The following is a 15,021-nucleotide window of genomic DNA, read 5'->3' as shown; positions in this document are numbered from 1 at the left end:
CTTGTTGTTGAAATTTTAGCGCACTCTCAGCCCTATCCCAGACCTACCAAAGCAGAGCGGGTATTCCCAGGGGACTCGGGCATGGTTTAGAGTGTGAGAAGCACCTGTTCCAGAAAACACTGGGGGGACATCTGGGGTCTTTGGGTCCAGAGTAAGGCGACTTGAGATTTCTTGTTGGCCTAATGCTTCTCAGATACGATGGGCCTCCCAGGTTAACTCATTTAACTCAGAGTGATGTTTTGGATAAAAATTGTCCTATGGTTCGTGGGCTCAACAGTCTATGTTTTATGGCAGCAAATATTCATGAGTCACCTGTTGCAGTGAGGGAAGAGGAGGGAGTTTGGATATATTCATCGTGGTTCAGTTTTCCAGAATGTAGAAGAAGGCTGAGATATTTAGCCCATTTTCTGAACTAAATAGATTAGAATAGTGGTAGTTGAATGTCCTTTCATACTTTTTGCCATTCTTAGTGCTCTTGTAATGGTTTAGAGGTAGGTGGAGAATAAATAGACAAAGTAAACAGATAAAACAGTGACTTGAAATTATACTTTCAGATTTTAGATCAGGGATTGACATAAGTAATGTAAGCATTAAAAAACTAAACAAAAAATTAAGCATTAGATTTGAAGTGTACTATACTAATTGAGGAGTTCTAGGTTGAATTACAGAATTTATATCAAACTATCTACTCCCAGTGGTTTAGGTTGTAGTATTTCCTTGACTTTAAAATTAATCATACTGATTATAATTAGCAATATGTATGAAAGTTTAAATACTTTATAGTAAATAATAGGCTTTTAGTTTCTTCCTAAGAAGGTAAACCTGCTTTTTGTAATCTCATTAATGATAACATGTTCAATTGGGAAGCTAGTTTTCAAAATGGTATAAAAACAATCCCATCTAAAGTATAATTAGCGTAGCTTTGGAATAAATACTATTATTTTATGAAGTTTGTATTAAAAAAAATTTTTTTTGTTCAAAATAATAAAGGTTCAGTTTTTAAAGCAAACCCAAGGTGGGTTGGTTGATTTCTGGGCAGCTTAAAAAAAAAAAAAAAGTTTTTATTGATTTCAGAGAGGGAGAGAGAGAAAAAAACATCGATGATGAGAGAGAATCACTGATGATCGAGCCCACAATCTGGCCATATGCCCTGACTGGGAACCGAACCCGTGATCTCTTGGTTCCTGGGTCGACATTCAACGGCTGAGCCACACCTGGCTGAGCTGGGCAGCTTTTTAAAAAAATAAATGTACTGGGGTGACATTGGTTAGTAGGATCATGTAGGTTTCAAGTGTACATTTCTATGATACAAGATCTGTTTACTGCAATGTGCTAACCTCCCAAAGTCAAGAGCTTTGTATTTTAAAAGTAAATTCAGTTCATTAAACGGGCATTTTCCATGCTTGCTGGGAAGCTGGGTAAGAAGCTGTCCTGTCAGCCAACGGAGAGGAGGAGCCGCTGGAACAAGAGGGAGCACGCACAGCGAAGGCGATGTTTTATGTTTGCATTCTTCTCCTGATTTTTTTCCCATGTAGGAAAAGACTTCCTTGACCTTTGCCTACAGGAAACCCACATTTCACGTCAGCTGCACAGCTGCTTTATCAGGGGAGCCTGGGCCAAAGGTTGCTTTCACCTCTTGAGGTCATTCGAGCAATATGTACAAAATCGGTGTCCCCTTCTAGGGGGGTGGTTGTGACAATCCGCTGGAAACGAAGTGCTGGGTAGAAACAGCTCTGAGTAAACTGGAACCGAGTCCTAAAACAGTTGCTTTCCATTCCCATGGTGGGCATGTAACGAGCACCCATGTATACGCTGGTGCTAACCTCAGTTTGTCAGATTCTCCAGAAGCAAGTTGCTGGTGCCCCGCCGGCTGCCTGTGCTGCTTTTAGCTCTCGGGCACAGAGGATGTTTGGAGACCTAGGAGCCCGCGGTGCAGACTGAGGGCGCCTGAGCTTCAGCATTTCTTTTGCGGGCACCGAGGAGGTCACTCGGGCCGGCACTTGGGAGGAGGACATGAAGAACCTGCAGCCTGGCCTGCACGGCTCGGTCTCTTACAGCTCGTAGAGTTGTTGCTGGTGCATTTCACAGCCAAAACCTATCTCCATCTTTAGGATATTGCCAAGGCTGTCAAGCACTCCTCTAAGAAATTCATGAAGATCGACAAGCCTCCTGTGTGCCTGAAGTTATTGGAGAATGGGAAGAAGTACAGACTGGTCAGTGAACCGGAAGCCGACATCACCCCTGAGGTATATATTTTACACACCAACTTGGAGTAATAGCAGGGATGGATGGATATTTCTTAGCTATAGTATTTTGAAGGTTGCAAAGGAATCCATTTTGTTCTCGTTTTTTATTTCCTACTTATAAGAAAACAGTTGTCTGGCTAATCTTGTAGGTTATTCCAAAGATGCTTTTTTTTTTTTTTTTAACCCTCACCTGATTTTTCCATTGATTTTTGGAGAGAGGGTAAGGCAGGGAGATATATTAATGTGAGAGGAACACATCGATTGGTTGCCTCCTGCACGAGGCCTGACCAGGGCCCGGGCCGGGGAGGATCCTGTAACTGAGGTATGTGCCCTTGACCGGAGTCGAACCCTGGACCCTTTGGTCTGTAGACCAATGCTCTATCCACTGAGCTAAACCGGCTAGGGCCCAAAGATGCTTTGAATTTAAGGTTTAGTCTGCAACCATTGCAAAGATAGATTAGCTGATCACTTTCCCTTTTAAAAGGTTTTAAATTTTCCTGAATGTTTTATTAAATTCTTCAGTGTTAGCATCAACGGAATGAAAAACTCAACTTTTATTGTAAGTTGCAATACTATATACTAAAAACTCAACTTTTATTGTAAGAGCATTTAAGGTTAATGGGAAGGAATTGCTAACAAGGGAGTTTGGGCTTTTCTTACTGGAAGACATTTGAAAAATAGTTATGGGAACATATTGCCATTTTGATTTAAGCTCTTTGCTGAACACACCATGGCATTTGCAAGTGATTTCAGTTTCTCGTAAATGACTGAGTTATTTTTAAAACTTATTTTCATTATGTGCTCTGAACGTGTGCCGTAGCTTATCTAGCCTAGCCGTCGGTGTAGAAATTCCTTTTGAACACCTCTCTTTGTTTCTCTAATCCTATCTAATAAAAGAGAAAGATGGTAATTGGCGTACAACCGCTACCCTTCCCATTGGCTAATCAGGGCGATATGCAAATTAACTGCCAGCCAAGATGGTGACTGGCAGCCAGGCAGCTGATGCGAACAGGGAGGCTTGCTTGCTTCAGTGACGGAGGACTCCAACATTCCCCGCCTGACTTGCCAGCCTCTCAGCTGCAACTCTAAGCAACTATGTTGCAAATATAGAAGATAAACAAAACCCCAGAAATCTACTTTACTCAGCCGGGCTTCAGCCAGCCGGACCGCAACATTGTATCAAATACAGATGGTAAACAAAGGCCAGAAACCTGTTTTCAGCAGCTGAGATCTCAAAGCTAAAGCTGGCCCAGAATAAAAAAAAAAAAGAAAGAAAAAAAGGAGCGGTTGGGAGCTTCAGTCACCAGTCAGCCTGAAAACAGCCCTCAGCCCTTCACCCAGACTGGCCAGGCATCCCAGTGGGGACCCCCACCCTGATCCAGGACACCCTTCAGGGCAAACCAGCCGGCCCCGTGCACCAGGCCTCTATTCTATATAGTAAAAGGGTAATATGCCTCCCAGCACTGGGATCATCAGCGTGACAGGAGGCAGCGCCCAAACCCCCTGATCGCCCTGCGGCTCTGTGTGTGACAGGGTGCAGCGCCCCAACCCCCTGATGGGCTCTGCTCTGTGGGTGATAGAGGGCGGCGCCCCAACCCTCCCCCACCCCCCCACGGGCCTTGCTCTGTGTATGACGGGGTAGAGCCATAACCTTCCCGTCGGACCTGCCCTGAGTGTGACGGTGGCGGCGCCCCAACCCCCTGATCGGCCCTGCTGTGGCTGATAGAGGGCGGCGCCCCATCCCCTTGATCCGCCCTACTCTGTGTGTGATGGGGGGCGGTGCCCCAACCCCCCCTGATGGGCCCTGCTCTGTGAGTGACAGTGGGGAGCTCCTCAACCCCCTGATCAGCCCTGCTCTGTGTGTGACAGGGTACGGAGCCCCAACTCCCCTATTGGCCCTACTCTGTGCGTGACAGGGGTGAGCTCCTCAACCCCCTGATCGGCCCTGCTCTGTGCGTGACAGGGGGAGCTCTCCAACCCCCTGATCAACCCTGCTCTGTGTGTGACATGGTACGGAGCCCCAATCCTCCTGATGGGCCCTGTTCTGTGCATGACAGGGGTCAGCGCCCCAACCCCCTGATCTGCCCTGCTCTGTGTGTGACAGGGGGTGGCACCGCAACTTCCCTATCGACTCTGCCTTGAGTGTGACAGGGGACGGTGCCCCAACCCCCCAATCGGCCCTACCCTGAGTGTGACTGAGGGTGGCATCGCAACCTCCAGATCCTCCCTGCTCTGTGCATGGCAGGGGGCGGCGCCCCAACTCCCCAATCAGCCCTGCTCTGAGCCCGACCAGGGGCTGCACCTAGGGATTGGGCCTGCCTTCTGCCACCCGGGAGCAGGCCTAAGCCAGCAGGTTGTTATCTCTCGAGGGGTCCTAGACTGCGAGAGGGCACAGGCCGGGCTGAGGGACCCCCTCTCCCCACCGAGTGCACAAATTTTTGTGCACCGGGCCTCTAGTAGTATATAAAGAGTCGAAAACATGTTTTGATTTTATTATATTAAAATATGAAGCAAGAGAGAGCTAATCGTGATGATCTGTGTTGCATTATTTTATTATCAGGAGGCTCGTGCTCTTTGGAGCAATCAGGTTATCAGTTTCCTGTAACTTTCGAACACAGACGGTCTTATTTCATTTCCAAGGGTCTCTTTGCACCCATGTCATTTGAGCCTTACGACAGGGCAGCTGTGGAAACGAATGTGCAGAGCAGGCATGTGATCAGATCGCATACCTGGGAGCAGGAGAGCCTGGCCCCGCGCCCCATCTGCCCTTGGCTCCTAAGGCCAAGGTCGTGTCACCGATTCTGATCAAGCCCTAGCAGACGGTACCTCAAGACAATTACAGGAAGCCGACTGCAGCCTTGTCTGGGAGGTGCAATTCGATTTGAAGGGTTTGCTTAGGACAGTGATTCTTGGCCTTTGCTGCCTCATGGAGTCCCCGAGGAGCTTTTAAGAAGCCGATAGTGACTCACTGCTCTGGGAAGGGCCTGGGCCTCGGGCTTGTTAACCCGCCCACGGTGACTGTGACGTGCTGCCAAGGTTAACAGCCACTCGGAGAGGGAATCATGCATAGTGAGCGCATGGATCTGCCCAGAAAGAGACCGTTGTGGTCCCACAAGGTTTTTCTTACAAAGGTGGTGGTGGCTGGGGACTTTCAATGGTCTAGTTCTGTCACTAGCTGTGTGTGCTCTCTTAAGCAAATTTAGGGCATTTAAAAATGGGGATAATCTCCCAGCATTGCTCAAAGGGTCGTAGACGTGGTTCGGGGGGCACTCTGAAATTTGAAAAACTCTGTGTAAATCTTAAGGTGTTCGTACTCGTTTTATACCATTCATGATTTCTTTAACTGACATTTGTGAGAAGTGACTATTCCAAGTAGGCCTGGGATAAGAGCTAAGAATTAAAAAAACCAGTAAGTCATGAGCTTTTCCCTCCAAAGACACCCGCGTAGAGGGAGAAATGCTGCATTTCCGTAAAGAAGTGATTTTCATATAATGCGATATTACCATCGAGATGGGTGCAAAGTGCAGTGGGTTTTCAGGAAGGTTACCACGTGGTGACATTTGGTTTGGGTTTGGACGGGGCGGGAATCACTGGGGGAGGGAACGCAGTGCCTAAGTGAGGTGGTGGATGTGCAGCAGGGCTCCGCATGGGGGTCGTTCCAGGGAGGGGAAGACATGGGGCTTTGGGAAGAGTGGAGCCAAGGGAGGGCTTTACTTTCGCTTTATGGGCCTTGGTGAACCTTTGAAGATTGTGAGGATAAAGCTAGCGATTTGGAATAGAAAGGGAGAGGGCCTGCCTGGTTAAAGCCATTGTTTTATGATGGCAAGGCCCCGGGTGATTTAGTGATGCAAAGGCAACGAGATACTGCGGGTTGTGTTTTAGATTCACCACAATAAGGTGAATCTAGAAATAAAGTGAGTCACTGGTTTCCCAGTGCATATAAAAGTTATAATCAGTATTAAGTGTGCAATAGTATTATGTCTAAAAAAACCAACATACAGCCTGGCTGCCATGGCTCAGTGGTTGAGCATCAAGTTATAAACCAAGAGGCCGCGGTTTGATTCCCGGTCAAAGGGCACATGCCTGGGTTGTAGGCTCGATCCCCAGGGCGAGGCATGCAGGAGGCAGCCGATCAATGATTCTCTCATCAATGATGTTTCTATCTCTCTTTTCCTCTTCCTTCCTCTCTGAAATAATAAATAAATAAATAATGTACATACTTAATTTAAAAATACGTTCTTAAAAAATGCTAACCATCAGCGAGTCAAAATGTTTTTGCTGGTGGAGGGTCTTGCCTCAGTGTTGATGCTGCTGAATGGTCAGGATGGAGGTTGCTGAAAGTTGGGGTACCTGTTGTCTTAGTTTTTTTTTTAAATATATATTTTTATTGATTTCAGAGAGAAAGGGAGAGGGAGAGAGAGATAGAAACATCAGTGATAGAGAGAATCATCGATTGGCTGCTTCCTGCACATTCCCTACTGGGGATTGAGCCCGCAACCCAAGCATATGCACTTGACTGGAATCGAACCTGGGATCCTTCAGTCCACAGGCCAATGTTCTATCCACTCAGCCAAACCAGCTAGGGCTTAGTTTTTTAAAATAAGACAACAATGAAGTTTGCCACATAGATTGATTCTTCTTTTCACGAAAGATTTCCCTGTAGCATGCAATGCTGTTTGATAGCATCTCACCCACAGGTAGAACTTCTTTCAAAATTGGAGTCAATCCTCTCAAACCCTAGCACAGCTTTATCAAGTGAGTTTATGTAATATTCCAAACCCTTTGTTGTCATTTCAACAATCTGCACAGCGTTTAATCTTTCTGCATGTTGTTTTTGAGTTTGACACGCATCTTCATCCAGTAATGCTTGTAATTGTTGGTCTTCAAACTTTTCGGTTGACCTGGACGTTCTTTGTCTTTCACATAGAAATCATCACTTTTAAAGCGTTTAAACCAGCATTCACAAGTATCTTTACCAGGAATGGATTCCATCTCGAGGAACCATTTTCTTTGTTCATCCAGCTTGTCATTTGTTAAAGTTTTATCATGAGATTGCAGCAATTCAGTCACATCTTCTGGCTTGACATGTAATTCCACTTCTGTTGCTGTTTCCACCACACCGACAGTTACTTCCTTCACTGCAGTCTTGAACCCTCAAAGTCATCCCTAAGGGTTGGAACCAACTTCTTCTAAACTCCCGTGAATGCTGATATTTGGACCTCTTCCCAGGAATCATGAATGTTGTTAAATGGTATCTAGAGTGATGAATTCTTTCTGGGAGGTTTTCAATTTATTTTCCCTGGATCCATCAGAGGAAATCACTATGGCAGTTATAGCCTTAGGAAATGTATTTTTTTTGTGTGTGTGTTTTGTTTTTGTTAATCTACACCTGAGGATATTTTTCCATTGATTTTTAGGGAGAGTGGAAGAGAGAGGGAAAGACAGAGAGAAACATCGATGTGAGAGAGACACATTGATTGGTTGCCTCCCACATGTGCCCTGACCAGGGCCTGGCCAGGGAGGAGCCTGCAACCGAGGTACATGCCCTTGACTGGAATTGAACCCGGGACCCTTTGGTCTGCAGTCCAAAGCTGTATCCGCTGAGCCAAACGGGCTTGGGCAGGAAATGCATTTCTTACATAATAAGACTTGAAAGTAGAAATTACTCCTTGATCCATGGGCTGCAGAATGGGTGTTGTGTTAGTAGGCATGGGAACATTAATCTTATTGTGCGTTTCCATCAGAGCTCTTGAGTGACCAGGTGCATTGTCAATGAGCAGCAATATTTTTATTTTTTTTATTTTTTAATAATTCTTTATTATTGAAAGTATTACATAGGACCCCTATTTCCCCCATTGACTCCACCCCTCCCCCATGTCCCCTTTTCCCACCCCAGGCCTCTAGCACCCCACTGCCTGCATCCTTGGGTTATACATATATGCATTCAAGGGCCCTGGTTGATTACCTCCCACCCACCCACCCTCCCCCACCTTTCCTCTGAGATTCTGCACTTGAGCGGCAATATTTTTAAAGGAATCTTTTTTTTCTGAGCAATAAGTCTCAACAGTGGTCTAAAATACTCAGCAAGCCATGTTGTAGTCAGCTGTGCTGTCTTCCAGGCTTTGTTGTTCCAGACCACAGGCAGGGTAGATTTAGCAGAATCCTTAAGGGCCCCAGGATCTTCAGAATGGTAAATGAGCACTGGCTTCAACTTCATGCCACCAGCTGCATTAGCCTCCAACAAAGGAGTCAGACTGTCCTTTGAAGATTTGAAGTCAGGCATTGACCTCTCCTGATGGCATCTTCTTCCAATGGAAGGCTGTTTTGTCTGCATTGAAATCTGTTGTTTGGTGTGGCCACCTGCATTAATTATTGTATCTAGATTTTTCTGGATAACTTGCTGCAGCTTCTAGATCAGCACTTGCTGCTTCACCTTGCATTTTTATGTTATGGAAATGGCTTCTTTCCTTAAACCTGTGCACTTCCTCACTTCTCTTGGCCTTCACAGAATAGAATAGAGGTAGGGTATTGCTCTGGGTTAGGCTTTGGCTTAAGAAAATGTTGTGGCTGGTTTGGTCTTCTATCCAGATCATGAGAACGTTTTCCATATCAGCAAGAAGGCTGTTTCATGTTCTTACCATTTGTGTGTTCACTGGAATAGCATTTTTAATTTCCATGAATAACTTTTCCCTTGCAGTCACAACTTGACTGACTGGTGCAAGAGACCTTGTTTTCGGCCTGTGTTGGCTTTCAACATGCCTTCCTCACTAAGATTTTGAGCTTTTGATTTAAAGTGAGAGATTTGTGACTCTTCCTTTCATTTGAACTTTTAGAGGCCATTTTCCTGTTATTAATTGGCCTATTTTCAGTATGGTTGTGTCTCAGGGAATAAGGAGGACTGAGGAGAGGGAGAAAAGTAGGGAAATGGCTAGATGTTTGAGCAGTCAGAACACATACATACTTATCAATTAAATTCGTGATGCCCCCAAACAATTATAATACTAACATCAAAGATCATGATCGCAGCTCACCATTGCAAATCTATACTAATAAAAGGGTAATATGCTAATTAGACTGGTTGACTGAACATTTTCCAGACGTCTGACTTCCTTCTGGACAATTAGGGGGTGACCAGGCCAGCAGGGGGACATTAGGAGGTGACCAGGCTAGCAGGGGGGCAGTTGGAGGGCGACCAGGCCGGCAGGGGGCAGTTGGGGGGCAGCCAGGCCAGTAGGGGGGCCGTTGGGGGCAGTCAGGCTGGCAGGGGGGCTGTTGGGGGGTGACCAGGCAGGCCGGCAGGGGGGCGAGTGGTTAGGAGCCAGCGGTCCCACAGGGATCAGGCCTAAACCGGCAGTCGGACCATCCCCCGAGGGGTCCCTGATTGGAGAGGGTGCAGGCCAGGCTGAAGGATCTGCCCCCCTCCATGCACAAATTTTGTGCACTGGGCCTCTAGTATAATAATAATGAAGGAGTCTGAACTGTGAGAATTCCAAAATGTGACACAGGGACATGAAGTGAGCAAGTGCTTTTGGGAAAATGGCGCCAGTAGGGTTGCCACAAACCTTCAGCTTGTAAAGAGCGTAACATCAGTGAAATGCAATAAAACAAGGCACAGGTTGTACTTTATAAAAAGTGCATTTCTCCCTCCAGGCTCGGTAGGCAGCCCGGAGAGGAACAGCGGAGGTGTAAGGCAGGAGGCGCTGTGTAGCGGTTAAGAGCGCACTCTTTGGCGTCAGGAGGTGTGGGTGCACGTTAAATTCTACCACTTCCTACATGTAAAGTTGGGCAAGTTTAATTTGCTTCTCTGAGATTCTTTACCCGTAAAATAGCAAAAAGAGGATTTGGTGGGGGAAGGTGTTCAGTGAGGGAGTGTGGATAAAACACGCAGCATAGTCTGTACGTGTTGTTGAATCTGTTCCATCCAGATTGTGTGGCATGATCTAAGCCAGAGAGGGTGAGGAAGTTCAAAAGCACTGACGAAAGGGCGGCTGGTGGGTGAGCACACGTTCTAGTTTGGGAACAGGAAACAAGAAATCAGGAAAGGGCTGAAAAGTTAAGCTTTAGGAAAATGAAACAAAAAAGGAAGTTGGAGTAAGGGGGGCCGAGAAGCAAGAGAATAAGAGGGTGTGTGATTCAGGAATGGGATTTCCAGGGCCAAGGTGTCTGTGAGCATTCAAGTAAGCATTAACCTATCTAATAATTGTCATCGTTTGCTAATGATGTCATCAGTGAGTGAATACAACTTTTCTATTAAAAAAGTCACTTTTTTTTTTTAAAGGAAATTGAATTTGTGGATGGTTCCCTTTTAAAACTGAAAAATTATATTGAAGTTTATTTGGAGCAGCCAATGGAGTTTAAATTACTGTTGGTTGAAATGGATTCCGACGAGATTGTATGGAAAGCGAAACTGAGAGAATGTAAGTGTTTTATATCCTAAAGGAAAACTGGTTTGTGGGTGGTGGGGGTGGGAAAGCAAATAGAGTAATTGTCTGTCCCGTCAGCATAACATTTAAAGATCCGATGGAGGGAAAGGCGCTGCTCCTGGGACAGAAGTGCGGCCCTGGTTCTCAGGCACCCACATCCAGATCCTGGGGGTCAGTGGGTGGCTCAGCGTGTTTGCGGAGACTTCAGAGAGTGGGGGGGGAGTTGGCCAGTGGAGTTGTTGTTTTCTTGAGGTTTGGACCTCAGTCAGATATTTTAGGGGTGTTATGACACAACCTGGATGTAGCTCTGCATTTTGGCTGACTGTGTGTCTCATTGGCTGACTCTGCCTCTTTGGTCTTCAAGGGATAGCTCCCGTTCTGTGCGATTACAGCTCTGCCGGGGGACCCCACAGCCCCTATGTCCCCCTGTTCAAATTCTTGGGGCTGGGAAGCCCTCTGACAGCGCCCCCCTCCCCTTTAACATCCTCTCCTGCTCATTATTTATCTCCAGAATTCAAGCCCAGCGCATTTGTGCGCATACCAAGGGAAACTCCAAACCCATACGCGAACTTCAGAGAGGTTGCCAAGACCCTAGAGCTCCATACACTTTCACAAGTTGATTTCTTGAATTCTGATTTCATACCAGTTTTTCTAAGTGATGCTTTCCATCCTTTAACAGGTGACTGGGTTCAACATGATCAGAGTCAGAACGTTTCAAAAAGCAGAACAAGTGGTAAGTGCTGGTAACTGGACACTAAGCGAGTTGTGCCCAGCCTTGGGTTCCTCCCATCCGCTAGGATCTGTGCTTTGCTGCGCCGAGGTGGTTGCATTATGAATCTGTTAAGTGCTCTGTGACTCTGTTAATCATCTGAACAATCTTGGAATCCATTTTCAATTGGTTTCTACCTGAATGATGATGCTTTTTAAAAAAAAAATCCAGATTGAAGGTAATAAACATAATGGAAAGCAAACTTGTTGATTCTTTTTTTTTTTAAGGTAAAAGGCGACGTAAAGTAAGTAACACTCTACCTGAAGAGGAGGTCAATGCTAAAAGAATGAAGCAGGTTGACACTTCAGGTTTGTAACACTGCCCTCCGTGGCCATCAGTTATTTCCCTGGGCTCTCCCGTCGATGCGCATCCATCACACATGCTCTTGGGTCGGTGTTCCTCGCGCCACATCCGGTTGTGTGCACCTGTGTCCCAGCGCCTCGGGCCTGGATAAGGGTCCTCCGTGGCCTGCCCCGGCCTATATTCCCATTTGATTCCCCACTTCTCCCCTTCACCCAGCAGAACTGTGAGGCAGGGGGGTTCCTTGCAGTCCTTCAAGGTAAGGCTGTACCTACCCATCTTTACATTTCATAGCACTGCGCATGGAGCCTTCGTGTAGGAGACAGTGAGCATAGTTTGAGTGAACGGAATTGTGAATGTCCATGTGTGCGTTCATTGGCTCCACTGTTTTTAGCTATTTCGGGGTGAAGCACCTCCAGTTCAGTCAATAGAGGCAGGTCTCAACTTAGTTTCTTTCAATTAAATGGCAGAGACCAAGGCTCAAAGGTTGTGAAAATACAGTGGAGATTTAAAACATTAAACAATACTCTAAGGAGCCAGAAGATGGAATTCGTAGTTCAAAAATGCAAGTCCAACAAGAATTCACAAATCTAAGTTTAAAAGCCCAGACCCAAATTATATGAGACAAGATCTCAAGCATTTAGGGACCTCACATAGGTCTCCAAATTAACCCTTTCACCAAAGTACCTTTTCTTTTACTATTATTGTAAGAAGGTATGAATCTATAAAAGCAGACAAACTCTCTATAAAATGAAATAAGATATCTATCCACACTTTCTAGAGCAGGAGACCATGAGAATGACATGTGTGGTTTTACTGTATGTTGCTATAGAGATGTTTGTTATTTTTATCAGGTCAACACCAAAATAAGTGAGGCTCTGGAATTATTTTTCAAACCTAACTACATTGAGATACAATTTTTTCCAGTTCTATTGAGGGATATTTGACAGATAAAATTGTATATACTACAGTGTACAACATGATGATTTGGTATACGTGTACATGATGAAATATTTATCAATCAAGTTAACACATTCATCACCTCACAGTTGCTTTTTATTTTAGTGGTGAGAACACTTAAGATTTACTCTCAGCAAATTTTAAGTATATAATACGATACGGTATTATTAGCTATAGTCACCATGCTGTACATTAGATCCTCAGAAATTACTCATAACTGAGTGGGACATAGTTTTTATTTGATTGATTTATAGGACAAGTTTTTCTTCTTTAAAAAATATGTTTTTATTGATTGTAGAGAGAGAGGAAGAGAGAGGGATAGAGAGAGAGAGAAACATCGATGAGAGACAAACATCAATGGACTGCCTACTGCACGCCCCCTACGGGGAATCGAGCCCACAACCCAGGCATGTGCCCTGACCAGGAATCAAACTGGTATGCTCTTGGTTTATAGGTCGACACTCGACCACTGAGCCACGCTGGCTGGGCAAGTTTTTCTGTTTCATGCAATTATTTGGCTATTTATAATGAGCCCAGGTGTCGTGGCTCAGTGGTTGAGTGTAGATGAACCTTGCCCAGGTTATGGGCTTGGTCCCCAGTAGGGGTTGTGCATGAGGCAGCAGATCAGTGATTTTCTCTCATCATCGATGTTTCTATCTCCCTCTTCCTTTCTCTCTGAAATCAATAAAAAATATATTTAAAAATATTAATAAATAAATAAAATAAAATGAGTTCCAAAGACAAGTAGCTAGAAATAGAATCAAAACAATCAGATTCACCCAGAAAGATTAAGGATTTCCAACTGTTTTGGAGTTGACAGTGTAGGATCTAAATAAATAAAGATTTTTTGTTTGTTTGTTTAGGTATTCCCTCAATAATATTCTTTGAGATGTCCAGTCACTAGCTTGGTAGTTTCAAACTCAGTATATCACTGTGTTGCTTTTAAAAATATGATCAGCCCTCAGCCCGAACAGAATTATTTTGAGATCTTGTTAAAATTTAGGCTCAGAGTCTGATACAATGAGTTTTGGGATGGTCTTGAGAACTTTCATCTAAATAGGTTCCCTTGCAGTCGTTTTCATCAACAGGAGTCTTGAGAGCTAGGAGCGGTCAGCCATGTATCAGGAAACCACCAGAGGGTGAAGGCCTTCTTTAAGAACCCATTCTTCAGACTAGAACAGTGGTTCTCAACCTTCCTAATGCCGCGACCCTTTAATACAGTTCCTCATGTTGTGGTGACCCCCAACCATAAAATTATTTTCATTGCTACTTCATAACTGTAATTCTGCTACTGTTATGAATCGTAATATAAATATCTGATATGCAGGATGTATTTTCATTGTTACAAATAGAACATAATTAAAGCATAGTGATTAATCACAAAAACAATATGTAATTATACATGTGTTTTCCAATGGTCTTAGGCGACCCCTGTGAAAAGGTCATTCGACCCCCAAAGGGGTCTCAACCCACAGGTTGAGAACCGCTGGTCTAGAAAGTTAGAGAGAGGAGGCCCAAGTGGAAAAGGGTCCAAGAACAAATGTTAGATCCACATGAATAAACTGTTGTCTTTAGAGCAGAGGTGCTGCAGTCCTGGAGGAGGGGCAGGAATTCTTCTTACCTCTCACTCCCTTCTCATATCCTCCAGTATTTGTCATGCCTTGAGGGTCCTTACCTGGAACTCCACAACCTGTGAGCTTGGCTGCATCATAGCACAAAGTGATCGTTGCAAATCTAGTTTAATGATAGTGCTAATATTTTTTATGGGGCCAGTGGTTTGCATTGGCAGATATATGCCCTTCCAAGATTATAACACTGCTTCTCGGAGATCAACAGCTATTACAAATACCATTCCATGACTTTCCTATGGAACGTGCTATTCCCCTCGTGCCAGGAGATGGCGAAATAGAGACTTCAATGCAGACATCTTGCGAGCATTTATATGAGATACAAAGGTGGGCAAGGGCAGGGCTGTATATTTTTCTTTTTGAGCCACATAAGTTCTTTTTGATATCTGAATTTTTTTATTCCAACCTGATTTGTGCTGTTTTATGAAAGTCACATTTGTAATTATGAACATTATACCCCAGTTTAATGTTATTATATAAAAGAGTTCCCTTTACTTCTTAAGATATTTTGGATAGCGAGGATTTTTTGGCATTTAAATATATTTTACAAGCAGTTACAATTACTACAAATGTAGTCTCCTTTTTTTTTTTTAATCCCCACCCGAGGATGTTTTTCCATTGATTTTTAGAGAGAGGGAAAGACAGGGAGATATATCAATGTGAGAGAAACACATCGATTGGTTGCCTCCTGCACA

The 15,021-nt window shown here is 44.6% G+C and overlaps 1 protein-coding gene across 1 annotated transcript in view; it reads left to right on the top strand.

Moving 5' to 3' along the window:
* Positions 1–15,021, top strand: part of LOC132230061 (NACHT, LRR and PYD domains-containing protein 1a-like) — a 43,476-nt gene that overhangs the window by 21,330 nt on the left and 7,125 nt on the right. The window contains exons 12-15 of the mRNA XM_059686910.1: positions 2,112–2,246; positions 10,525–10,663; positions 11,349–11,402; positions 11,666–11,746. Coding sequence (XP_059542893.1) covers positions 2,112–2,246; positions 10,525–10,663; positions 11,349–11,402; positions 11,666–11,746 — 409 coding nt within the window. The remainder of the gene's footprint in view (positions 1–2,111; positions 2,247–10,524; positions 10,664–11,348; positions 11,403–11,665; positions 11,747–15,021) is intronic.

The sequence above is a fragment of the Myotis daubentonii genome, chromosome 3 (assembly GCF_963259705.1).
Source record: "Myotis daubentonii chromosome 3, mMyoDau2.1, whole genome shotgun sequence".
In the NCBI taxonomy this organism is placed as follows: domain Eukaryota; kingdom Metazoa; phylum Chordata; class Mammalia; order Chiroptera; family Vespertilionidae; genus Myotis; species Myotis daubentonii.
This window is presented reverse-complemented; position numbering and strand designations above follow the sequence as displayed.